At 44.8% G+C, this 27028-nt stretch overlaps 2 protein-coding genes across 3 annotated transcripts; one reads left to right on the top strand and one right to left on the bottom strand.

Annotated features, from left to right (window-relative positions):
- On the top strand, window positions 1-4764 carry LOC118214421 (neuronal membrane glycoprotein M6-b-like; the record flags this gene model as incomplete). The annotated part of the gene is made up of 4 exons (XM_035394345.1): window positions 1-28; window positions 577-650; window positions 1325-1390; window positions 4544-4764. Coding segments are annotated over 4 exons (318 nt in total), but the record flags the coding sequence as incomplete, so codon positions are not given.
- A 6520-nt stretch (window positions 4765-11284) lies between these two features.
- ofd1 (OFD1 centriole and centriolar satellite protein) lies at window positions 11285-26852 on the bottom strand. Of its 2 annotated transcripts, XM_035394319.1 has the most exons (23): window positions 26504-26852; window positions 25919-26119; window positions 25543-25611; window positions 25394-25424; window positions 24922-25029; window positions 23871-24007; window positions 23514-23687; window positions 23068-23174; window positions 22522-22641; window positions 21279-21352; window positions 20974-21065; window positions 20445-20634; window positions 19761-19891; window positions 19415-19526; window positions 18705-19277; window positions 17966-18116; window positions 16973-17067; window positions 13188-13397; window positions 12743-12915; window positions 12315-12347; window positions 12060-12248; window positions 11891-11958; window positions 11285-11626 (listed from the first exon to the last, which is right to left on the bottom strand). In XM_035394319.1, exons 1-23 carry the CDS (start codon window positions 26597-26599, stop codon window positions 11581-11583), a joined length of 3180 nt encoding a protein of 1059 aa, XP_035250210.1. In that variant the 5' UTR covers window positions 26600-26852; the 3' UTR covers window positions 11285-11580. The 2 variants fall into 2 exon arrangements, with proteins under 2 accessions (XP_035250210.1, XP_035250209.1); XM_035394318.1 differs by having other exon boundaries at window positions 12060-12347.
- Window positions 26853-27028: the final 176 nt, after the last annotated feature.

Genomic DNA, 27028 nt, shown 5'->3' with positions numbered 1-27028 from the left:
TCCATCTGCGTGGACGTGCGTCAGTACGGTGAGCAGATCGCCCGTTGTCCTGCACACTGTCAGGGTCACCTAGGGCCAAATCAGGGTCTTAACTGGAGCAGTGGAGTGCAGTGCTCTTCTGTGTCTATCTGTCTATATCTGTCTTCCATCTGTCTGTCCGTCCATCTGTCCATCCCTCTGTCTATCTATCTCTCTATCTGTCTGTCTGTTTATTTCTCTCTCTATCTGTGTGTGTCTGTCAGTCTGTCTCAGTCATACTGCAGAAATGATGAAGTATAACATTTAGAATATAGAGTGACTGGATCATACATTCTTGCATGTCTAAGGGGCTTATTTAAGACCTTCAGCATGTGCAAAAAACCTCTTATATCACGCAAAACCAGTGAACGTGACCAATGATTGGTCATGGTATTTGCATTGCACCAATCATCGGTTGTGTTATTAGTTTTAGCATGTGCTAAAGGGTTTTAGACTTTAGACTGGAAGGTCTAAAGCCTGCAGGTGGGTTATTTGGAGCTGATAACATCAAAGAGCTCTCCGGAGGGATCTGACCCTTCCCCTCTTCTTCCTCTGTAGGCATCATCCCCTGGAACGCTACGCCGGGGAAAGCCTGTGGATCCACGCTGGGGGATATCTGCACCACCAGTGAGGTGAGGCCTTGCAGTACATTACAGGCGTTTAGCAGACGCTCTCATCCAGAGCGACTCGCACAACTTTTTACAGAGCATTTACATTGCATCCATTAATACGACTGGATATATACTGAAGCAATGCAGGTTAAGTACTGTACCTTGCTCAAGGGTACAACGGCTGTGTCCTACCTGGGAGTCGAACCTGCAACCTTTAGGTTACAAGACCAGTTTCTTACCCAGTATATACTACAGGCCTTCTAAGCAACTAAACGCTGTACAGAAGACAGTGATAGAACGCAGGACCTGACTGTGACATGCATGCACTTTGTGAAGCGTCGGTGTGAATTAAAATACAAATAATCGATGCAGGACTTGGTTGTGGTGGATGTATTCTTTTTAAAGAGGAATAGAAATTTAGGTAAGTGGTGTATTGAGTTAGTTGCGATGGGTATGTTCTCTGTGAAGCATAGTAGAAGGTGTACTGTAAACAGTGTTGCTACTGTTAAAATGGTTGGTATGAGTATCTTACGGAGCTGTCTGAAACTCTCAGATCTTTCATGTACAACACAGTGGACAATATAACAGGGAACACAAACTGCAGGGTGCTACAGAGAGGTCTTGTAGCCTTGTGGCTGAGCACCTGCCTGCTCACTCTTGCATCTCTGACTGCGGAAGCTCTCTGTCTCTTGCAGTTCTACCTGTCCTACCACCTGTACATCGTGGCGTGTGCTGGAGCTGGCGCCACGGTCATTGCACTGGTGAGCCCGAATTTTAACCCCGTCTTTGACCCTCCCCCTGGCCCTGCGTGTCCTTATTTTTACGCTCACGGCATGTCGCTCATGTCCATTTCCCAAAACACCCGCTGTGACCACTGCGAGAGAAATGAACACAAACTGTTACCCTCCGCTCAGGAAAAACCCTCACCCTAGCCTGCTGAAAACTCCAGCCTGAGCTGGTCAAGCTGGTTTAAGCTGTGTTTTTCGGACACTTCTAGCCGGCTTTCGCTGGTTGACTCAGCTGTCAGCCCGAGAGCCTTATATGAAATATGGTATGTTTCTGAGCAGAACCACTGTTAGAGGGAGAGTTCTATGTTTTGATATGCTGCAGTATTTAATTGTAATTCTATCATAATTCAGTGTGATTTTGATGTTGCCGTCCAGTGTCCAGTGACTAATTATGAGCAAACATCAAGTATCTAAAAAAAGACTTAAACTTAAAGTACATGCTGAAAGTGAAGAAACATGGCATCAATTTGATTACTACTAATTCATGAGAGAGGAAACTGATGCATTTCATAGTGGAAAATGCTTGTATGGAGGAAAGAACCAAAACAAAGAGAGAGAGAGAGAGAAAAAAACAGATCAACAGTGCAGCACATTACAGTCTCAGAGACCAGTTGCTATGTCACCGGTTGCTATGTCACCAGTTGCCATGTCACCAGTTGCCATGACACCAGTTGCCATGACACCATGGCTGTTGAGGCCTCGCCGCCATTGGCCCATTGTCTCACCCCACCCGTGTCATTTTCTCTTCCACCAGCTGATCTACATGATGGCCACCACTTATAACTATGCCCTTCTGAAGTTTAAGAGTGGAGAAGACTGCTGCACTAAGTTTTAGTCTGTTCTAACTGCACGGGGAAAAAAAAGCAGTTTGTGGTTTTGTACTAAGTAGAGAGAGCAGCCACTGGACTATAAACAAACAAAACAAATGTAATACAAAAAATAGAAAATAAAAACTCTTTCATTCCCTTTGACATAAAAGTGTAAATAGCAGATTTTAGGCATATTGTAGCGTTTGTATCCAGAGACCCAGAGGTGTCATACCCCGGAGGAGGAGGTGTGTCTCTGAATTTCGGAGGCTCCATTTAGAGTGGGACACCTGGCCTCTGCTTTAGGCCTTATTGTCAGAACTAACCTGTGAGTAAAAAACACTGTTCCCATTTTCAAAGACTCATTTTACACAGCACTTCACCGTCCCCCCTGAGTGCGGACGCTCTCACTAAAGCCCACTCTAAAACAATTTGATTATTCAGTTGTGAATAGAAAAAGTCACGTTCCTGTTTTCTGAAACGATCTCGATTGAGTCAGACTGTACAGCTCCTCATGGCGAAGCTGTCGAAAAGACCTGCCTTCCCACTGTACTTTCCCCCCCCTGTCTGCGGTCTCAGTATTGTCAGCTGTACATTTGTACATATTTATAAATGGTGCAGGACAGAAAATTCGGAACCCGGTCCCCCTCCCTCTTGCCAGGTTCCGTGCCTTACACCAGGGCTGCCCAACCCTGTTGCTGGAGATCTACCATCCCGTAGGATTTCACTCCAACCCTAACAAAGCACCCCTCATTCAACAGCTAGATCAGTGCTGCCCAACCCTGTTTGTGGAGATCTACCGTCCTGTAGGTTTTCACTCCAACCCTAATCTGGCACATCTGATTCTGCTAATTAGCAGCTCAACAAAGATGAGCTTGCTGTTGAATGAGGCGTGCTTTGTTAGGGTTGCAGTGAAAACCTGCAGGATGGCAGATCTCCAGGAACAGGGCTGGGCACCCCTGCCTTATACCACTAGACAGCGCTTGTCGTCTGTACGATGAGGTAAACAATGATAGTGGAGCTGCAGCATTAGTGATTATTCGTCAGAGAGGTAGAAAATATTCATGAAGTAGAGATCTTTATTTTTTCCAAATAATTTCACCTGATTTTGAAATGTAATTAATTCTGTTTTTCTAGACTTAGCTGACAATAGGACAATTTAGGTTTTTCCATTTCCTTTCATTCAAAAAAATACATAAAAATGTGCCACTATTTGTTTTGGTTAACACAGCCTGCATGACTATATTTTGTTGTTGTTTTTTATTATTTTTTTATTTCATAATGTGTTTATGGCTACTTACATTTCACATTTCATAAGTATTTAATTGTTCCTAAGATGCTGGAGACTGTAGTTATTTTCCCTTTCTATTAAAAAATAAACATTTGTGTATAAAGCCCAGTCCCCTATGATCTATTCCTTACATGTGATTTACCTTATGGCCGTACCTGTTATTGCTCTATTTGTAAAATGAAATACATATGAATAGCTATGTTTCCATGAGAAACAGACAAGAGAATTCCCAGTGTGCAAAAGCCAGAATCTAGACGTCTAGAGGGGAGTAAATCTAGGTTGCGAGACATTTTGACATAAACAGGCTAGGTTAATTCCAATATAGCTCAACCTTCACCCAGATATGGACTGTATATGTCCTAGTTGGCTAGAAAACTTTTAACTTTTCAACCAAATATAATCAGGTTTACGCCTGAACCCCTATGTGATGTTTCACGGGCTTTCCACCTCAAAAATATTCACTGGGTTATGTCTGAATTGCGACTGCTCCATCAGTTTTAAATGTGCATTTAGACAATTTATGTGACCATTACCTGGTCTGTTAGCTTTCCTAAAATGCTAAGCTCTAGCTCTTTTTTTAAACCAACAGACCAACGAATGTTCCACAAAATCACAGTTCTTGTGAATTCACATGGAAACAGAGCTATCGATCACATATGCAAAAAAGATCCACTGAGACAAATTCCATTTTTTTTGGAGATATTCAATTGTATTTAAGTTTGCTAACAGGCAGCGCATGAGGTTGGGTACACCTAAACACACCCCATCTTCCCACTCCCTTAACCCACCTCAACTCCCTTATCTCACAATAATAATAATAATAATAATAATCATAATCATAATAATAATAATAGTGTTGTCATCCAGGTGCTTGTTGCCAGGGTAACCTGTTTGTGTGTGATAGACGTAGCTCTACTGTCGTCTCGCTTTGCTTTGCACCCTGACTCGCCCTCTCGCTCTCTCTCTCTCTCTCTCTCTCTCTCTCTCTCTCGCTCACCCGCCGCCCCGCCTGACCCCCTTCTGTTCCAGATCCACTTCCTCATGATTCTGTCCGCCAACTGGGCCTACCTTAAGGACGCCTGCCAGGCGCACGCCTACCAGGACATCAAAACGAGAGGGGAGCAGGAGCTGCAGGACATCCAGTCGCGCTCGAAGGAGTGCCTCAACTCGTACACATAAGGGTTTAAACCAAACCAGCCCCCCCCCCTATACACCCCCCACCCCGTCCCATCCCACCCCCCTCAACTCGTACACATAAGGGTTTAAACCAAACCAGCCCCCCCCCCTATACACCCCCCCACCCCGTCCCATCCCACCCCCCCCAACTCGTACACATAAGGGTTTAAACCAAACCAGCCCCCCCTATACACCCCCCCACCCCGTCCCATCCCCATCCCCCCCCCCCCCCCCGTTCCTCCTAGCCCCCAGCTGTAGGTGCGGACCAAGAGCTCACGCAGCTACGATAAGCCCCGCCCACTGTCCTCAGTCAGTGCAGCGCTAACTTGGCTCCTAACAAACTAATGCATCGGTGTCGCTTTCTGCACTAACTTTTCGGGACGTTCGCAAGAACCTCAATTACATGTGTTATATATATATATAAATACAGATATATGTATGAATACATATACTTTTTTTCCACTTTTTCAAATCTTCAAAGTATGCCATTTTGAATTCTGTATGATCAATCTTTTTTTTTTTTTTCTCCTCCTTACTATATCCCTTTTTTCTTAACCAGTCTTCTTCTGGTACAGCTTCAAATGTTGCACTATTTCGATGAAAGAGCAGAACTACTTACTGAATGGTTTTGTAGAATGGTATGGCCAGCCTGTGGGCTGCTGAACGGTGTGTGGGGGAAAATGCATAAGTTACTCTGGAGATTATTTATTCTCCGTTTTCATCGGATGCCATTTCAGTTACAAATAATAGCACAGCACGGTGCGCCTTACAAGCCAACAAATCCACAATAACAGGCCGAACAAATTAGTGCAATGCGTTGCTCCTACTTGCACGATTGCTTTTTATATGTTTTGTCTTGACTTTTAGTAAGAGCAGAATTCCCCAATTAAATCTGAAGGCACATCATTCCATTGTAGGACAACAGCATTCTGGGAAATGTAGTTTTATTTTTTGTTTTGTTTTTGGCTGGCCTGCTGCTTGTCATCAGATCCAGTAACAGCAAGGAATTTTATAATTTTTTTTGAATGACAAGTAGTTTTTCTTTGTTGGGGCAAACCTCCAGGAGTGGCTCAATTTTAGGTTGCAACCTTTGTTCATTCCAATCGACATGCTCATCTTTACATGACTACGATGCAAAGACTAAAGCCCTTCAGGAAAAACTACCTCAGGTGTGAGACATAACTCCTTTAACAATACGTAATAATTCAGGTCATCATTTTGCCCATGCTACTTACTTAACAACGGCTCTCTTATAGAACATTAGTTTTCCCTTCCAGAAAAAGGCGATGTTACAAGACAAAAAATTAAATTGCTTCTGAGGCAGTTTGCCAGAAAAACAAAACGTGCAAAATCCGTTTAACCTTGATGTTTCGCTAGACAGCGCAAGCTTAAAAATGTCTGAAATTCAACTGAAGTACAATTTTGCCTATGAAGAGGACCATTAAAGAATATGACCTCTTAACCGGGCAACAAAACCATTATTTCTTTGAATGATGTGGGTCTACATACATGTTCTTTCCTGTGCAACTAAATTGATGTTTACTTTAAATTTTCGTAGTTTTACAGTAATGAGACATTTGATAATACAATATGAGAGAGGGAAAAATATGAGGAGAGAAAGCAACAAAAATGAATGAGCAATGGAACTGAATTGAATTCAGTTGAATCAAATAATTCATTAATTAACAAATTATTTGATAATTCTAATAATTAAATAAACTAAAATTAAATAAAACTAAATAAAAATCACATCCACGTGATAAAACTGGTTGCAAATGGAATCCCACTGCATTGAATTGATAGAAATGGTGCTGATTAGAACTGATGCAAAGCGTGATATTAAAAGCACTTTAAATTTCCAGTCAATTAAACAGAAGGAAACTAATAGATTTGATTTCCTGGTTCTGTTTTTTTTAATGTAATCAACCCTGTTTTGTTGAATGTATTAAATCATTTGCTAATCAAGTAGTTATTTGATTCCACTTAGTTTTATTCAGTTCTGTAATCATTAATTAATTTGTTACTTTCACCCCTCGTACAAAAACAGGAGTAACACAGGAGTGGGGGGTGGGGGGAGGATAGATATTGAGTATGCTTTACACTGGGACAGGATCATGTGGGAAAAGATTTTACTTATGTGTAATAAATTCCCCCCCCCCCCCCCCCCCCTTTGTTTATTTGAAATACCCATTTTGGGTTCCATAGTAAACTCCTGTCTAAATGCCTGCCCTTTTATTGTAAGATGTTAAATACTCTATGCTTGATCAACTTGTAGAGAAACCGGTGATCTTTGAATGCGTATGTTATTATTTGACTTCATGCTGTGCACTTTGTTACCACGGCAACCTACAGTATTAACACACATAGCCTACTGTGAGAGGCTAAGTGAAGCCGTCCTCCAAGCCAGAATTAGGTCAATCACATGACCACATTAAGGGTGTTTAACTAAGAATATTATATATGGATGTGTAAAGATGTTTGAAGTCAGGAATATTTTGTTGTTGTTTTTTTATTATTAAATTGCTGGTTTAAACAGTTGGAAAAACTAAAAATATATATGTAATCAAAGACTAATTGTTCTTTAAAAAATAAAAATTAAAAAAAAACTAAAACTGTAATTCAGTATTGTTCCAGTGTGCAAAGATTTTAAAATACTGACCAGAAATACTGATGTACTATCTGTGTTCTGTTAAGTAGAAGAGGTGTACAGGGATAACTTGATGTTTATTCATTATTGCATGGACAAAAGATGACTGTTTCTGCAGTAATACAGGTGATGTGTAGTCATTTGTACTGACAAACTATGGTAGGCAGTGTTTGCCCATTCCCTGTTTTCTAACAGAAAAAAAAATCCATTTCATGTTGATGGCATTGTAGTCCTTATTGTTTCACAGTCCATTTTATAAGTCAAAGGTTATATGAATCCTGCATAGTACCAATTTTGTAACCCAATAGTAAAACCAGTATTTTCTATGAGTGCCAGGGGCTTCCTTGTGGATCTGTTCAAGTGGATATTAAACATTTGTAGATAAACACTCTTCATAACTACAGTGTTTTTATGGTGGCATTACCAAACTGCGTTTTTTTTCCATTGTATGAAAAAATCTGACTCAGGCTTAGACAGTGGTTAAAATCAATGGTGTTAAACGCACTTCCTGCAGAGTGGCCACACGTTTGTCTTCAGTAAAGAATTATCCAGTTGTTCCGATGGGAAGGGAATGTAAAATCGTTATTCAACCCAAATACTGAAACTTTGAGTGGGTATGTATTTTGAGTCTGAACACTCTGGGCATTATGGCTAGTACTCTTTGCAAAAAAAAAAAAAAAAAAAAAAAGGTTTACATCAATTTGACCTCAAAACAAATACAAACACAGGGGCCCTCTAGGACTGTGGTTTTAAAACATGATCCTGGGAACCCACTGTGTATGCTGGTTAATGTCCCTATTATAGTTGCAACCTGTACTTGTGATGTGCTGGCGATTGTTCTTAAATAGACAATGTCTACTGAAGGATAACTCTTAAGGTCATGTGATGTCAGATATAGCTCTGTAAGCCATAGAGAATAAATGCTCCGTATTTACATCCTAAGCCTTTTTTGTCAGTTAGATCAACTAATGCTTTCATTTTCTGTAATATTCTGTGCGATAAATGACAAATGAAGAATATAGATTGACGGGTGAAATCATTGGGCTCCTCACTGTGGAACGTGTGGTCACCTAGTCACCAAAATTTAGCCATTTGTGAAAAACAACAATTTTTATATTTTATTAATGATTATTTTTAATAACAGAGCCAATTACACTGTATTATGTTTAAATAAGTGAACGTACGAAATTATGTCAGAATGTAAACTCATTTTTGTCATGTTTAGCTGGACAGGATATACCTGTAGGCCGTGATGCAGACCAGCATACACACCGGGACCGAGTGTGAAAAGCATTGTTACGGGAGTTGCGTTTAACACCTGCATAGACGAGGCCTGGGTCAAAATGTGTATTAGCTTTGGATTCAAATACTTTTCTGTGCTCTGTTGATCTTGCCTGGTGTAACTGAGCCGGCCGATATGACCAGAAGGCGGAGTTTGCACTTTTTGAGCGTATTTCATTGGTTCCAATGCACCAGACAAGATCAGTAAAGCGTAGAAAAGTATTTGAATCCAAAACAAATATGTATTTGACCCAGGTCTGGCGTAGACAGAGAGCTTTCTGTTTATCACTGGCTCTTACTCTTCATGTGGTACAGAAACAAAAAGGTATAGCTACTATCATTACTATAGTTGATCAAAAATGTCTCGTCGTATTAACTAAGGACACCCTTGGGCACTTTGTCAACCAGCCTGGTAAATGTGTTTTTATGAAATAAAAATAAAAAATAAACGATTGATCAAGGTGTCGTGTTGTTTTCATGTCACCATCGCTGTCACCATGACGACGACCAAAAACGTGAATGGTGTTTTTGGTAATACACACATGCTAAAACTGCTTAGGCTTACAAGCAGTATAGGACAAGGAAACCCTTTAAAGCCAGAAACATCCAGACTCACTGTCAGACCCATCTATTTCAGGTCTGTTTACATTCAAACACACCTCAGATTAAGTGGATATAATAGTCGTTGTGAATTAAACCTCTTTTATCGTATATCTTGGCTTGTGCAACATTTTATTAGGCTTTAAAAATTCAATTGATGCAACCACATGTTGCTAGATTGGAGATTATGAAATTACGCTCCAAACTGGACACTCAATTCATACTGGTTTGTTAGCATTGTTAGGCACTGGTGGCCCATTAGGAATACCTACATGTAGCCTATATTAAGAACTGATCTCAGGAACGTACATTTTCACATAAATTCTACATTTGCTTTGCTTGACATGCCAGGTAAGTCCATTTGCCAATGTTCACAGGTGAGCTTGTTGAAGGGAAATGTGATCCGCACTTACCCTACGCCATTTTGAATCTTTGACGGGACATTTCAGCATTTTTGGCTTTGTCACTATTTATTTATTTATCTATTTATTTATTTATTTATTTAGTATATGTGTTTGTTTGTAAAGGAAGTTTTGATTCGTCTCTGGCTCCTGATTGTTGGTCCTTTGTTGAAAAACCCCTGGACAGATGATGGCTGCGTTGGGTGAACCCGTTTGCCGTTGTTGTCTGACTCAGACTCCGGTGGATGATTTCCTTTATGGGCCCGTTACCCTTTGTGTACACGATGACATATTTTTGGATTCGCTGCGATCACTCATTACTGTTTTTGGTGCACCTTAAATGAACTTCCGAGAAGAACCCAAGAGAAGAACCACGCACAGTTACGCATACTGCACCTGCATCGATGGGCCTGCACATGGGCTGGCCATGTAAGATGACGGCAGAAGTCCAGGTGAGTCGTCTACCTTCCACGTTTTGGGTTTGGGTTTATCTCACCACAACTGCCTTGAGTATTTTCCTTCTCAGTCACACACAATCACTGCTGGGTTAGGCTCACCTCTACCCTGTAAAGTTCTTTGTGTTATAAGCACGGGTTTATATAGGCTGGGTTGTAGGCCTTAGCTATTGCCTACCAAAGCACAGCTCATGTTGTGAAGCTTTTGATAAATTCAGTGTTGGTAAGCAGGGACCTTTCCATCGTTTAGCGTCAATGGCTATTGTATGTTTTGTGTGTTTAATTTCTCTTTCTAAAAACTACGAGTGAATGAGGCAGTTTTGTTGCCGTTTTTGTAAAGAACATTTTGGTTTACAATCGCAATCTCACTTCCCTAGCCATTATGCTACACTGCCGTTTTCAGCTCTAGGAATGATTTGCATTATACTACTGGCATCCAGAGTGACTTCCAATGTGAAGACGAGTGCATAAATCAGGCTTTAAGAGCAGCAGTAACACTGGAATTGGGGAGGTAAATTCTCAGAGACCACAAATGCGGAAAATCTAGAATAGACTGCACACTAGTTCAGCCTGTTAGGGAAAATAAAAAGAGTGAGATTTGCCACAGCGCATTAAATGAAAATGAAAACATCAGTTGTCTGTGCACTCATCTGACTGATTAAAGTCATTAAAATTAATGGGGAATATTAATGATTTGAATATGAAGATCTGTTTCTGACATAATGTGGCATTAAAAGGGTAAAGCACCCCTCATTAGACAATAAGAGTTCTAATTAAAAACAATAACCAGCTCTTTTTACTTCAGGAACAAAAAAAAAGAAAGACTTAATTAAGGATGGGATAAAAATCAGCGTGCACAGAAGTTCCTCGGGACCAGGGTAGGGGACTGCTGGGGTTCAGTGCAGTACTGGTGCAGTGTAGTCCAGTGCAGTGTAGTACTGGTCCAGTGCAGTACTGGTCCAGTGCAGTACTGGTGCAGTGCAGTACTAGTCCAGCGCTTCCTGCCGTGTTTACTGGTTCATTAGGTGCCGCTGGAATGAACTTCCTTATGTGAGGGCGATTAAGTTCGGTCTAAATCTGAATTGGGTGGAACTTCTTCAAAGGCGACCTGCAGATATTGTACACAGTGATATAAGCGCCATTATTTTTTTTTCAAAATTATTTTCCTTGATATCTGTTCTTAAAAACATAATCACTGGGATTTTATCAATTCAGAAGTTCAGTAGCAAAAAATTTATTTAAATACAACTGTGTAATTTACAGAATTTATTCAGCACTCAGTATAATGTGGGTACAAAACGCACAACTAAATAAATAAAAACGGTATAAAAACATAAAACAGGAAGTGGGGATAGTAGTGACTTAACTATGATACGTGCATATTGTATAAATATATAGCTGTCCTCCACTGAGCAGGGTGGTGGTGGTGGGCCATAAAATAATTTTAAGAATGGAATGCTAAAGTGGAATATGTGCCTGGAAAAGCTCCTTCCTTGCCTCTCGGTTTTACCAGAAGTCTTCATCGGGATCGTCGTGTGAGAACGCGGCGATACTGAAACACACACAGGCGTACTGTGAGGGACAGAACGTGGTTCCCATGACGACGATGAAGGCGAGCTCCGCTCACAGAACTCTGTTGCGTTTGCGTTCAAACAAAATCTCATCCAGCCAGCGCTCTGAATTTGCCATACACACAAATGCGCACGCATGCACATGCACACACACGCACACAAACATGCACACATACACACACAAACGCACGCACGCGCGCACGCACGCACGCACGCACACACACACACACACACACACACCATACCTGTTATCTTTCTCGTCGGACAGAATTTCCGCCTCTGGGCTCCCCTCAGTTTCCTCTTTCTTCGGACTCTGAAAGAAAAAGTGAGTTTATCACACGCAGGCGGCTCCTCAGACCCGCTTCCCTCAGAGCCGCCAGGAGGGCGGGGCATCGCGGCGTAGCACGGACTGACCTTTCCCTCCATCACCATCCTCATGTACTTCTGGAGGGGGTCCTCCTGGCCCCTCTTTTCCACCGGTCCCACGCCCAGCTCCTCCCTCTCCTCCTCTGTTCGCTCGCCCCTTTCCTCAGACACCACTTCCTGTTCCTGCCGCAGCTCCTCCCTCTCCCCGTCCGTCCGCTCGCCCCCTTCCCCGGACACCACTTCCTGTTCCTGCCGCAGCTCCTCCCTCTCCCCGTCCGTCCGCTCGCCCCCTTCCCCGGACACCACTTCCTGTTCCTGCCGCTGCTCTTCCAGGCGCTGGGAAGGAGAGAACGGTAAGAGCAGCGCTGTTACTGCTGCGAGCGGCGGAAGTGGGGCATTGTGGGAGTGGTGCATTGTGGGAGCGGTGCATTATGGGAGCGGTGCATTATGGGAACGGTGCATTTTGGGAGCGGTGCATTGTGGGAGCGGTGCATTGTGGGAGTGGTGCGTTATGGGAGCGGTGCATTGTGGGAGTGGTGCATTGTGGGAGTGGTGCATTATGGGAGTGGTGCATTATGGGAGCGGTGCATTATGGGAGCGGTGCATTTTGGGAGCGGTGCATTTTGGGAGCGGTGCATTTTGGGAGCGGTGCATTGTGGGAGTGGTGCATTGTGGGAGTGGTGCATTATGGGAGTGGTGCATTGTGGGAGTGGTTACGCTTGGACTCCCACCTTCTCCTGCTCCAGCCTATCCAGCTCCCTCCGCTGCCTCTCCATGGCTTCCTCTCTCTCCTGCTGTCTCTTCTCCTCCCTCCTCTTCCTCTCCAGCTCCCACTGCATCTCCTCATCCTCCTCTTCCTCTCTGTGGGGTCCACTGCCTGCCTCCTCAGGGAACTGATGCATTTCTGAAAGAGAGAAGATCCCAGTGTACAAGCTGAAAGTGGAGGGAAAGCAGGCGGTAGCCAGAACTGAACCTGGTGTGTGTGTGTGAGTCTGTGTACGTGTGCGTGTGTGAGTGTGTGTGAGTCTGTGTACGTGTGAGTGTGTGTGTCTGTGTATGGGTGTGTGAGTGTGTGTGTGTGTGTGTGTGGGGGGGGGGGGGGGTAGTAGCAGGCCTGGGACTATGGTGGGGGGTGGGGGTATATTTATGGGGTGGATGTGCGGGACAGTCACTCACCCTGCTGATGTACTGAAGGGGACCCCACTGTTTCTGGGGGGGTGGCACTGCGCACACGCGGGGATGTTTGGGAGACTCTCCCCTCACGCTGGGATGTTGGGGTGATGCTCCGCCCACGCTGGGATGTTGGGGTGATGCTCCGCCCACGCTCTGGCTCTTCAGCAGGCTGATTCGCCAGGTCTTGGGGCAGCTCTGGAATGTGGGCGGGGCCTAGAAGGAGAGCACAACAATGAATCTGTACTTCCTGTAATAACAAACGAGGGACAGACTGAGAACCCAGAGTCAGGCAGAGATGCACAGCTTTCACCAGGACCAACCAGGGCCCAAAAACACAGTGTCCAAAATCTAATTCACAAGCCAGTGCCAGAAATGATTTCATTATTTTGCATGCATAACATGCAGGTTGATACAATATTGTACATAATAACATTTAAATAATAACAATTAAAATATTAATTTAAGATGATAACAATATGAACACAACCATGGCCCCGTATCACAAAGAAGGATGACTAAGTTAGCTGGATAACTGTGCTGAGTAAAACCTGGAACCCTCCAAAATCTAGAACAAAGAAGTAAAAAAGAGCTGTTCCGGGTTTTACTCTGTGCAGTTATCCAGCTAACCCGGTAATCCTGCTTCCTAAAATGCCCCCCGGTCTCAGGAAACTGATCACTGCAGAACAGCAAGCTTGCGATGCAGCGCGGTGTAAAACCCAGCGGCCCACAGGCCTCAGTCTCTCAGACGGGAGGGTCGTCTTGGAAACGTGAGTAAGGGACAGGGAAGGCGTTGAGTGCATGCGGCTGTTTTTTTTAACAGGTGTGCTCAGGTGTGATTAGAGAAGTCCTGCAGGCGTCTGGGAAGCGCTCAGGTGTGGTCAGGAAGCGTTGCATGCTGGGAGCACGGGAGCGCATGTCATCGTCCTACAGAGCGAGCTTCTGCCGCTTTCGACAGGCGGCGGCTATAAATAGACTCCCCGCTTATAGGCCAGAGAGGATTACAGCACCGCACAGCGTCATTTCAATTATCGTCCAAGTCCGAGCAGGGAGGAGGGGGGAAAAAGAGCACACACAGAACGAACAAAGATACCGCGACTGAAAAAGTGCAAATCGTGGAAATGTGTGCTTGAGTTAATCGACCGATTATTACAGCAGAAGCAGATTATTGTAGGACAGGTTCTATGACCTGGTGTTCAGTAAATGTGAATTGTTTAATTGTGTGTGCGTGTGTGTGTATGCGTATGTGAGACAAAGAGACAGAGAGAAAGTAAGTGTGAGATAGTAGAGAGAGGGACCTTGGGTTTGTTCTGCCACAATACTAGACATCATAACCACCTTTATTTAAACAGAGCAGGACAATGAGAACCAAGTTCTCTTACCACGTTTTCGCCCAGTGACGTGGAGCTTTTGGCTGTTCCACAGTCCGGATTAAAATCCGCAGGGGATCGAGCCTTTGCCATAATGGCCCCTAGGCTCTGGAACAGCCTTCCTTACAATATCAGGTCTGCTGATACACTCTCTGCTTTTAAAAACTAGCCTCAAAACCCTTCTTAACAAAACCGCCTTCTGTAATGACTGATTGGTAGTTGCTGTATTTTCTTCTTTTAATTGTTGGGTCTTAACGCTACTGGCTTATCATTCGCTTTTATTTTGTTTTATTATGTTGTACTTCCACTGCGCATAGTTCTTCTATTTTCTTCATTGCGTTTTAATATTGCCTTTTTTAATCTTTATTGCAATTTTATTTGCTGTTCGTTCTTCCCTTTTATGTGCTTTTATTGTGCTTTTTATTTTATTGTAATTTTAAAACTTATTTTTATCTGCTTTGGAAAGCACTTCATGCTCTACGCTTGAAAGATGCTATATAAATAACAAATAACATTTATTATTATTGTGTAGATGAGAATTAAATTCTCTCAGTAAGTATAGACCCGATATGGCTCCTCCTGACTCAGAAAGTGCCCCTCGGCACAGTGCATGGACCCCTCTCCTTCATTATTTACCGCCTGCCTTGGGGGAAATGCCTTCTGTTCTGGTTCACTATTCATTTTCCTGCTCCTGCTGTCACTCTGACGATATTTCTCTGGTTTATGGCAGATATCCGCATTGTATATTAATAGTTTCTTTAAATTAAACTGAGCGTTGGTTCATGAAGCACAATTTTTATTAGGCCTGTCTCTGATGTAGATGAACTACAAATATGATGGCACCACAAAATACCATTTGAATTTTATCTTCGGGTTCACTTGTTCTGGTTGAAACTGAATTGGTTGCCAGATTGAATGGGTTGCCAGGCCTGGCTTCATCCCTCCCTCTCTTTGGAAACTTATGTTAAATGATAACAGGACACCTGTTCAAGTCCTCAGTCTCGCTCAAGGAAACACAGGGTTGAGTACGTGCCTTTATCATTTCCTGTTTCCGACCGCCTCACCTTACGATGGGATATCTCAGCTTGGAGTCCTGACCTTGAAGTCCTGATTTTGTGCCTGTCAGTTCAAAGTACTGACGTGTACAAAATCATGAGAACACATTACCCCTACCATGCACAAGAGTCAGCGGCTTCCTGTAAAATCCTACAGACACTGTTGGGTAGCGTCTACTCACTAGTACTAACTGGGAAAAATTCCCCAAAATTCCCAAAGAAAGTTTCTGGGAATTTATCAGAAACCCTGTCCCTTTGCAACCCTAACTATCACTAAATTTTAAAGCACTCAACTGACTTTCTCCACGTAAATTAAGTGACTTGCTGCAGGTCTGTGCGTCTACTACAGTAGGTGAGTCTTTACCTGCGATACCAGCCCAACTCACTGTGCCTAAAACTAATCTTCACTCACGGGGGGGGGGGGGGGGGGGGACAGAGCTCACGGTCCCATGGCCCACAAACAGATTTGAGACTCTCACCCCAGATTTGAGATTATAAGAACAGATTTGAGATTGAAAGAACGGAACATTGAGACTACAGGAACATTGCCCCTTCCAATGAACACTGTGTTTGTCCAGACTTGCTTTTATTACTTTATCACCTTTGTTGTAATCTTTCTGTAATAATTTCTAATAATTTCTGAGGGCTTGTTTTTGTTTTACTCTCCCACAGGGGTTTATATAGATGTTTGCGTGCCATTTTGTTTTTTTAATCAGTTTTAATGCACTCTTATCTGACTGACCTGATGCTTTATTTTATTGTAGACAGTGTGATTTATGCATAGCAACCTTGGGGTTTAGGATGTCATTACTCAAAATACAAAATATTTTTTCAACAAATATAATTTCCTTATCGCTTTCCTCTTGATAAACAGCAATGGAAAAATTCCCAAGGTTACGACCAGTGTGGCAGACTTTCTCATATAATGAAAATCAACTGAGTGGCTTATTTAACATAGCTATGATTGGTTACGAATATTTCATCAACAAATGATTTTAAAAAACGTTGAAATAGTTACACTTTGAACAGCAATATTATTTATAAAAGTTAAATATGGCGATATCTTATTATTATTTAACTTTTATAAGTAATTATTGTTCAAAGCGTGACTGTTATGTTAGGTTCCGAAGGCACATGCAGTTCTGTCACCTGTGAAGAGATGACCTGCTCTGGAATTTTACCTGAAGACAAAGCAGATTAAATTTTCTAGATGACCGTGTGATGCAGCACACACGCTCTGCGCTGAGAACGACCCTGTGCCTGCATTCTACCGAATTGCATTCTGGGAGACGGAACTGGGCCACGGCAGCGGAATGTTGATATTTCACACACGTACACAACGCGCCTCGCAGGAAAGGACGATTACCTTGCGAAGGCTCCGTGAGATCGTCCAGAGTTATTTTCTCAGGAGGCGAGGGCGATGAGCCTGAGCTTGACGCCACTTCTTGCGCCTTCTGTGAGCTGAGAGCGCAAACAAAGACGGCACAGGTGACATTCCGCGTTCGGTCTTCACAAAGATACATCACAATACGCTCCGCAGCTGTGTAGACAGGACCGGTGGGTACACCCACGAACGCCTGAAATATTAGACCTACCTTCAAAGCTGACATATGCCCGTCAGATATCTGAACCATTAAGCATCCTAACCAAACACACCCTGGAAGGTGGGGGAAATGCTTTCATTCACCATCTGCTTGTGTGCTCGGGAGTTTCATTTGTGGGTGGTGTTACAGAAAAAACAAATATACAGCACAAGGAATTCCACTAATGTTATGTATCCAGTGTGGATCCTCAGAATCCCCATGCAGTGTGAGTGTGTTTTACTATTTTGGTGTGGACTTTGACCTGTTTGCACACCGTCCATAAGAGGACCCCCCCCCCAGACAAAATTCATGGTCCCCACAAGGACAACCATTGGAAATAATAGAAAATTGTTACACTAATATATCTATCACAAATCTCTTGAAAATCCAGTGAAGTCCCCAGAATATCGTGTTTCCTGAGTGTGTATGTGTGTGTGTGTGTGTGTGTGTGTGTGTGTGTGTGTGTGTGTGTGTGTGTTACTGTGGACAGCGTGAAGGTGGGTGCTTGTACGGCTACAGGGGAGCAGGGATGTGTGTGTGTGTGTGTATGTGTGTGTGTGTGTGTGTGTGTATGTGTGTGTATGTGTGTGTCTGTGTGTGTGTGCGTGTGCGCGTGTGCGTGTGTCTGTGTGTGTGTGTCTGTGTGTGTCTGTGTGTGTCTGTGTGTGTGTATGTGTGTGTGAGTGTGTGTGTGTGTGTATGGCTACAGGGGAGCAGGAATGTGTGTGTGGCGTATCGGGGCGCGAGTTGGAATGTCAGCGCGTGTGCGTCCGTACCCGATTGGCCCTCGGGCCGTGCTCTTCAGGGCGGGGCTTCCAGGGAGGCTGGTGGAGGACGACGCGGCCACGCCCGTTTCACTGTGAGGTATGGGGGACAGCTGCCTCTCGGGGGACAGGCCGCGAAATGTGACAGGAGAAGACTGCGCATCTGGCGACCACAGAGACGGAGAAACACCGTTAACTTTTTCAGAAGGCTTTTTTACCAGAGGTGGAGAGAGTCCAGGGGTCAGAAAGTGAAAGTCCTGCCAGGTGTCTCTTCCACCCGTGAACTCATCAAGCTGAAATCACTCAATTCAATGTCCTGGCTGAACAACTGTGCTTATTAGCAAATCCTGGTGGTTTGAACAAAAATAATGGGGAGGACTTGTACTTTCTGAACCTGGATTTTCCACCTCTGCTTTTTATAGATGCTAACAAGTCCTGTGGGGAAACTAAACAAACTGAGCAAAACCATAAAGCAAGTAAAACTAGCACCTTGACTTCGGTAGAAAGCCATATTGGGCCTATATTAGACATTTTACACACAAAAGTGCATGTGTAAAGGTAAACTGCTTCAGTTGTGTACATTAGCACTTGTACCAATTGTGTGAGGCTTGGAGTCTTAAAGTGTCCGTGTGAGTGTGCATGTGTTTGTGCGTTTGTGCGTGCACATGTTTGTAAAAGTGTGTGTACGAGTGTGTGCGTGTGTTTGTGCGTGCGTGTGTGTGTGTGTGTGTGTGTTCAGCTTGCACAGCACCTTCCTCTGCGGCGTATCTGATCAGCCTCTTGGCGATGGAGAGGGGCGTGGACGACAGACGCCTGGGAGGGGAGGAGCCAAGTTCGGGAGACTGGGCCTCGAACGGCAGGCTGCTCCCGTAACCGGGCAACAGGGACGGGGGCGGCGGCTCCTGGGCGAACGTGACCCTGGTCTGCGGGGCGTGGCCCGGGGCGGCTCTGGGGCGGTGCGGGGGCCGCTGCTGAGGCAGGGGCGGGGGCGAGAAGGTGCGGGGCGGCTGGATGCCGGACACTGCCGCGCGAAGCGCCCTCTGCTGGTAGCTGCGGTACGCCTCCTCCAGAGACTCCGCCTCCTTCTCCAGCTCCCGTATGCGGGCCTTGGCGCCGGCGACCAGCTCGGTGTCGGAGTCCGAGGAGGCGGAGCGGGCCCACTGGGGCCGGCGTCCCGGCCCGTACGGGTCGTCCTGGGCCCGGCTCCTCAGAACCGCCGGGTCCACGTAGATATCGGGGGGCACCAGTTTATCGGGGGCCAGGTCCAGAACGGAGCGGTCCACCAGAGAGGGTTTAGGGCAGCGGAGCACCTCGTTCTCCAGGGCTGCTCCAGTTAGAGACCGGAGAGAGAGGGAGAGGACAGAGAAAAGCATGTGAGTGTGAGAGAGAGAAGAGGAAACAGAGTGTTTTGAGCGGAGGTGAAAGGGTAACAGGAGGAGATTTGGCGAAGGGGCTGCGTACCCAGCTGCGTCTGTCTGAGCTGCATCTTGACGTCCTCTGCGTGGGACGTCACGCGCTGCGTCCTCTCCTCACACTCCGCCAGCTGGGCCTTCAGCTGGGCACAGCGCTCCGCCTGGACAGGAGGACAAATGACCCTGCTAGTGTTCCAATTGGCTGTGCTAGTGTTCCAATTGGCTGTGCTAGCGTTCCAATTGATCATGCTAGTGTTCCGAATGACTGTGCTAGTGTTCCGAATGACCGTGCTAGTGTTCTGAATGACTGTGCTAGTGTTCAGAATGACTGTGCTAGTGTTCAGAATGAGCGTAGCCGAGGCTGTGGTGGTACAGATGCAGGATTGTGTTCTCACCTCGGTCTGCAGCTGCACTTGCAGGAGCTGCTTCTGGTTCTCAAAGTCCTCCTCGTCCAGCCTCCTGGCGTTCTGCACCCTCCTGAGCTCCGTCTGCAGCACCAGCTGCTCCTTCGAGGGCTTGCTGAGGTCTGCGGACCAGCCAATCACAACGCAGCTCAGGACAAGAGGTAAAACAATCAACATTCCGGCCAATCACAACGCAGCTCAGGACAAGAGGTAAAACAACCAACATTCCGGGCAATCACAACGCAGCTCAGGACAACAGGTAAAACAACCAACATTCTGGCCAATCACAACGCAGCTCGGGACAACAGGTAAAACAGCATTGAAATACTTTTTATTACCAGCTGGAAATAGCAAGAGATTAGCTGTGACCCAGTTCCCAGAGAAAATATGGGAGTGTGAATATATTATTAGATTCCCTATAAATTATGAATATAGCTGTTTTTTGCCCTGTTCAGTGTGCAGTGGCAGAGTTAAAGACTCTAATAATGTATTCATTTTCTATGTTCACTCAGTAGCAGGTGAAATGATTGATACAGTGTTTTGTTGTTGAGGCAGGAGAAATAAATCATAATTCATATGCCCTGAATCTGAATTTAAATTGTGTGCCAGAGACACAGACGCAACGGACGGTGGAGATCGGTTCTCCATCAGGAGCAGGGGGCGGCTGGTTCTCACCGGTCCGGAGGTGGTGGTTCTCCTCCTGCGCCTCCTCCAGGGTCTTCTTGAGGAGGCGGAGCTGAGCCTGAAGCTCCACCCTCTCCCTTTTGAGCGTTGGGTAGTCCCTGGCAGCCTCCAGCCTCTCCTTCAGCAGCTCGTTCTGCTGAGTGACCAGAGACACCTGTGCCAGCGCGGTGTCCAGGGCAACCTGCGAACGCAGTCACATGCTCAGCTCTGACCACTTAGCCCCGCCCCCCGGGGAGGGACACTCCCACCACTTTCAGTGACCTGTCCATCACTGGCATCACAAAAAAATGCTGTACGTCCATGTCTAAGCACTTTAATACCCAATGACAAAACAACAATAATTGGTAAAAATTCCCATAAGTCTAAATCATAATGCGGTGTTGACAATGGTTTTTGACATGGAAGGCTTTTGCAGTTTACACTGGTTGTCAGGAAGCTGCATGGAGGTGTGACCTAAACGATGGCCGGCCTGGCCCTTTGGTGAAACACGCGGCTGCAGCACACGAGCACGCAAACGGACCTGCAGTCTCTGCAGCTCGGCGCAGGCCTGCCTGTGCTCCTCTGCCTTCGCCGAGACGGAGGCGGCTTCCTTCTGCAAGCGGACCTTCTCCTCTGCGCAGGGAAGGAGGGAGGAGCAGATGGTGAGTGACAGCTTCCTGCATCGCTGCAACACTGCTATACTGCTCATTTGAGCTTAGCACTGCAACACTGTCCATTTGAGCTTTGCACGGAAACACTGTCCGTTTGGGCTTAGCACAGAAACACTGCTCATTTGAGCTTAGCACAGAAACGTCAGGAGACGACAAAAAAGGGATAACGTCACACCTTTATTTCTCCTCTCGTCCTCTGCGACTTTTTGGGTTCTCTGGAGATATTCTTCTTTCAGGTCCAGCTGATATCTTAAGAAAAGAGAATGAAAGAATCGCCATTTTTCTTGTGAAAAGAAGAAAATCGCCCTCAGGTGAAATAAGAGAAATGCACCTGTCAATTTCCGTACTGGTTAGAACTGAGAATGCTTTGTGAACACTGACTGATTGCAGAGTACTCTGCATATCTGCATACTTCCCAGGATGCACTACTGTGGAACCCCCAGTCTGCACTTCAAAATTTGCATACTTAAGCACAATTTTTATCAAAGTTATGACAATTGTGACACTTTCCCGTTACTGAACACTGTCAATGTCATAAATATAAGGGCTGCATTTCATGTTAGTGGTACGACAATTTAACACGCTGCGTTGTGGTATCACCAGTAAACCCGCAGAGGTTGAGAGGACAGTGTGTGGACGCTGCTGTTATATTTGTGTCCGTTGCACACGACTGCAGTGGTTTGTCATGGCTGCGTGTGGACTGAGGGCAGGAGGTGTGTGTGTGTCTGTGGAGCCCCAGTCAGAGTGCATCGCTCTAATACTCCCTGACAGCTGGCTATACGCTCCAGATTTACTGACTGTGCACATGAGGCGATGGAGCCACCGGCAGCTTCTGACTTATTAAATATGCATTCATCACTATCCATACGTCTGAGAGCAGCTTTATGCCTTCACTGAAATGGGTACATCTCAGCTATAATCATCTGTCTTTTTCCGTTCTTCTCGCTAGCAGACAGTGAGTGAATCCTGATGGGTGTCTTTGCTAAAACCACAGAATGGGAGAAATCCCTGCACAGCAATGAAGAGGAAAATGTGTTGACAACAGCACTGAGCAATTCAACATGATTTAAAAGAATAAGACTGCTGGCGTGCTTTTATTTGCCTACAAACAGGAGCAAACGGCCCTCTGGAAACTAACCTGAAATGGTAGGTCTGCATTACTGTATGCATGAATAAATCTGTCTCCACTGCCATCTAGTGCCACCTAGTGGCCATTAGAGGTGTAAAGCTTCCATAGCAGTGGAAGCTTTACACCTTTAGTCTGCTCTGCAACTCGACCTGGACCTGAGTGCAATGCATCAAATTTAGGTCTGATAGAAGTAAACACGGCTTTTGATATGTTTATCAGGAGGGAGGGGCTCCCATGCTAATCAGAGTAAATTTGATTTGTTATCCGTGACGCAGGACGGCTGCGGTACCTCGTGAGTTCGTTCTTCAGCTTCTGGTCGTACGTTTCCTCCAGGGTCTTCACGGCCAGCTCTCTACGGCCCAGCAGTTCCTCCATGGCCCTGGCCTTCTCCTGCTGCAGCTTACAGCCCCTGGGTGGCAGACGCACGCACACGCGCGCTCGGCATGAATATCCAGCCACCGTATCAGCACAGGTACTCCTGTTACCAATGGCAACCTCTCGCTATTAGGAAGTACACGGGACTAAAGGAACACAGGGGTTGACCATCTGGTTAGTCTATAAAATCTCTAGAGATGCTGAGAAGGATCACTTTATTGTTGTGGATATGCATTTTAATGGCTTCGATTACAAGGACGGCCAAGGTGTAAAACCACAAATATGTGATTAGAACGTTCTTAACCGAACATTCTAATGTTGACGTCACAATCGCTGCTGGTAACTGAACGCTGAATTAGAATGTTGAAGAAACATTCCAAAAAAACTACTCTTCAAAGGGTTAATTAGAGATCTTTAATTAGCTCTCTGCCACTGAGATTCCAGGACTTCATTTTCTTACTTTTCAAAAGCTTCAGTCCTCTGCCTCAAATCCACCTCTCTGTTCCGCACGGCATCAATCTCCTTCAGGACCAACTGTCTCTGCATGTAGATCTCCTTCTCTTCAATCTGATGGACAATACAATCAACAGACACAAGCTGTTCCTTCGGTTTAAGAATCCTCAGCAATTGCACTTGCAACTGTTCATACCTACTGTAGCTTGATACCACAGTAAAGGGTTTATACTTCACAATATGCAGCATTCATTTTTAATGTGGTGGCCTAAAATACTGACAGTCAGCATCCTGCTGCTTGAAACATAAAGTGCATGTAACTGACACAGAAGTGCCATTAAGAATGAGAATTAAACTCAACATGGCTGCCAGCTGGGGGCAGAGCTGGCCAGCTTCCGCCCATTAAAGCAGGATGACCAGCCCTGCGTGACGAAGCGCTCCAGCGAGCAGTACCTCCTGCTGCTTCTGTAATCTCTCGATGGCGTTCTTCTCCCTGTTGATCAGGGCCTCTGATTTCAGCTGGTAGGTCCTCTCCAGGTCCCGCCTGAGCTCCTGGATCTCCTTGCGGGATTTCTCCTGCTCCTCCAGCTTCATTTTAGCCAGTTCCACATCTTTAAAATGTTGCAGCTGGAAACAATCTGATTATCAGCCTTTTTTTTTTTTTTAATTATACAATTTTTGAAAAATAATAAAATTGTGCAAAATTATTTTCCACACAATAGGAGGCGCTATTGTTCCTCCCGCTCCTCCTCCTCCTCCTCCTCAGCTGACATCCCCCCCCCCCCCCCAGTCCAGAAAGATGTGACACACCTTTGCTTTCACCTCCTCCTGAGCTTGCGCCTGCGCCTCCTTCCTGTACTCCGCGAGCTTCGCCTCCAGGGACTCCCACCTGTCGCCTCTGTGACGAAGGCTGGCGTACTCATCATCGATCATCTGCATCTTCTCCACTGAGCGCACAAAAGAGCAGCCATCACAGCTAAACTCAGGACAGGCACTGTCTGCCTCTCTGCACTACTCTATATGATCTCTCTAATATCACTCGAATGCAATTTTCTGTATAGACTGTTGGCCTGTCCGGTATTATTCCCGCCTCTCACCCAATGCATGCTGGGATAGGCTCTAGCACCCCATGTGACCTTGATCGGGGTAAGAGGGTATAGATAATGGATGGACAATATTCCGTTTACGCAGTGCGTTGCATACAGAGGGACTCTGTACTACTGTATATTTATTTAATTATTTGTTTATTTATTTATTTGACAGGGACAACACACATTGATCAACATCACTATTCTGTGATGTCAATGTGCCAGATTTAGCCAGATCGCTCATTTCCATCTGTTGTCCCTGGGCCTCTCAGTTCTGTTCTATATGACCTCTCACTACTGTTCTATATGACCCCTCAGTACTGTTCTATATGACCTCTCAGTACTGTTCTATATGACCCCTCAGTACTGTTCTATATGACCTCTCTGTACTGTTCTATATGACCTCTCTGTACTGTTCTATATGACCTCTCACTACTGTTCTATATGACCTCTCACTACTGTTCTATATGACTTCTCAGTACTGTTCTATATGACCTCTCACTACTGTTCTATATGACCTCTCAGTACTGTTCTATATGACCTCTCACTACTGTTCTATATGACCTCTCACTACTGTTCTATATGACTTCTCAGTATTGTTCTATATGACCTCTCAGTACTGTTCTATATGACCTCTCTGTACTGTTCTATATGACCTCTCTGTACTGTTCTATATGACCACTCTGTACTGTTCTATATGACCTCTCAGTACTGTTCTATATGACCTCTCTGTATTATCATGTAATTTTCCTTTTACGCGACGCGCGGCGTACCGAGGGACTCCCTGTACGGCGGGGAGGAGCTGGTCTGAGTGTCGGCATCGCAGCGCTCTCTCTGCGCGTGATGGTCTGACAGCTCGATGAGCAGCTTCATCAGGAAACCTGTGGACAGAGCCAGGAGTCCGCTCAGCAGAGAACACAAGGGAACGAGACTGGGTGGCACTGTAGTGTAACGGGTAAGGAGCTGGTCTTGTAACCGAAAGGTCGCAGGTTCAATTCCCGGGTAGGACACAGTCATTGTATCCGAGCAAGGTACTTAACCTTACCTAACCTGCATTGCTTCAGTATACATCCAGCTGTAATGTAATGTAAATGCTGTGTAAAATGTTGTGTAAATTGCTCTGGATAAGAGCATCTGCAAAACGCCTGTAATGTAATTACTAAAGGTGGACCTAGCACCACGCTGGTTTGGCATGTGCAGTACACAGTGCCAACATGGTACTTCTACACTGACGGGGAAGCATACCTTTTTGGTTATCATTCTGAATGCTTGATGTCTGTGGGGGGGGGGGGGGGGGGGGGATAAAGCAAACATATTAGTGCATCGGACGTAAGAAAAAGCACATGGAATATTCTGTGGTTAGGTAGCAATGGGAGTAACAGGGTCCAGATTACCAGTGATTTGTATAAGGACGACCGTGGACTAATCTTCAGGAGCTGAAGGAGGTCTCTCGTAGAAAACACCTTAAAGGCACAGTACTGTGGTCAGTCTAATGTTCACTGAGAACTGGAAATAAATCACCTCCATTACATCATTATTAAATTAAAACATTTATTTCACTTATTTTTCCCCTCACTTCAACTTACAGTTATTCACGGGAGCAACCATGACAACCTCAGATCAACTGAAGCCAAACATGTAGAGCATCTGTACTAACGATTACAACTAAAGGCTAATTTATTTACGGTAAGAAGTTCATAAAGATAACGGTCACCCCAGCAAAAAGGATCAGATAGCAACGTGAATCTATGAAGAAGCTGCAGGTCTCACCTTGTCCTTGTCCAGCCCACATTCTGGGTAGAAAACTGACAATGAGTACTCATAACCTGCCCTTTGAAGATGGCCCACGACCAGACTGTTGGAGGCGGTGACCAGGACCGAGTCTGGTTCCGGTAAGACGGGTCGGACTGGGTACTCTCTGCTTAGGACAGGGTGCTTCAGCTCATGGATCAGCTGGTTCCGAAGCTGAGTCTAAAGAGAAAACAGAAATTCTTCAGGTTTAAGCGCCCATACCATGTCAATACAGTCATATGAAGTAAGAAAATGCTGTTCCAGTAGGCGATCAGTATTTTACTTTGTGTTACCAGTATGATTTAAGGTCATGTTTGAGTTCTAGATAATTGTTAATTCTGAATTTGGAACGACTCTTGTTATGCAGGACGTATCTACTAAAACAATTACTGTACATTACTGCTATATACTTATAACTGAACACTGGTTTCAGTTTGATGTATGCAACGTTATCTCACACATGAAACGCATTTAACGTTACATCTACTTTGGTTTCTCAGTGAACTTGCAGATTTAAAAATATATATATTTCAAATAAAACGAACAGCGAGCTGTCACACTTGCCTTTAACGTGTCCAGTACACCTCGATTCTTAAACGTCTTGTACAGCCTTTTTCGCATCTCGTCCGGAGAGATAACCTCCTCTTTAACACCAGACATCTTGCTTGTGATCAACCTATTTTGTACAGTAGCCAACTGTACTTCTTAAATTAAAGTCAGTCAGGTAGGCTAGTTACCAAGTAGACTAATCAGTTACAAACTAACATACAGAATTTTCCCATGCAATTTCTTGCTGGACGGTTTTAGCAATTATCCGTATTTTAAAACGATCCTTGGTCAGCTGTCTTGTAGCAACAAAAACATTGCGAAGAGGATCTCCCGATATTTAAACTGACGGTCTCTTAGTAACTACAGATGACCAATCCCAAGATTATTTTAGTAGTTCTTCCGGGTAATTTTAAGAAGCACGGTTAGGCAACTACCAACAGCAGAGACGAGTAAATACTAAATGTGTTCTATACTGTTATGTTTTTCTTTAATACATTCCTTTTTATGAATTCATTAAGCCAGCAAAACTACTTTATTGAA

This window comes from Anguilla anguilla, chromosome 15 (genome assembly GCF_013347855.1).
Source record: "Anguilla anguilla isolate fAngAng1 chromosome 15, fAngAng1.pri, whole genome shotgun sequence".
Classification (NCBI taxonomy): domain Eukaryota; kingdom Metazoa; phylum Chordata; class Actinopteri; order Anguilliformes; family Anguillidae; genus Anguilla; species Anguilla anguilla.
This window is presented reverse-complemented; position numbering and strand designations above follow the sequence as displayed.

What these genes read in the sequence shown, in the direction of transcription:
- ofd1 (XM_035394318.1), bottom strand. Translation starts at nt 26,599, where the DNA reads ATGTCTGGTGTTAAAGAGGAGGTTATCTCTCCGGACGAGATGCGAAAA. An exon ending in TCAGAATGATAACCAAAAAG is followed by an intron (nt 25,030 to 25,393) that starts GTATGCTTCCCC and finishes CTCTGTCCACAG; the next exon opens with GTTTCCTGATGAAGCTGCTC. An exon ending in CTGAAGAACGAACTCACGAG is followed by an intron (nt 21,353 to 22,521) that starts GTACCGCAGCCG and finishes TCTTTTCTTAAG; the next exon opens with ATATCAGCTGGACCTGAAAG.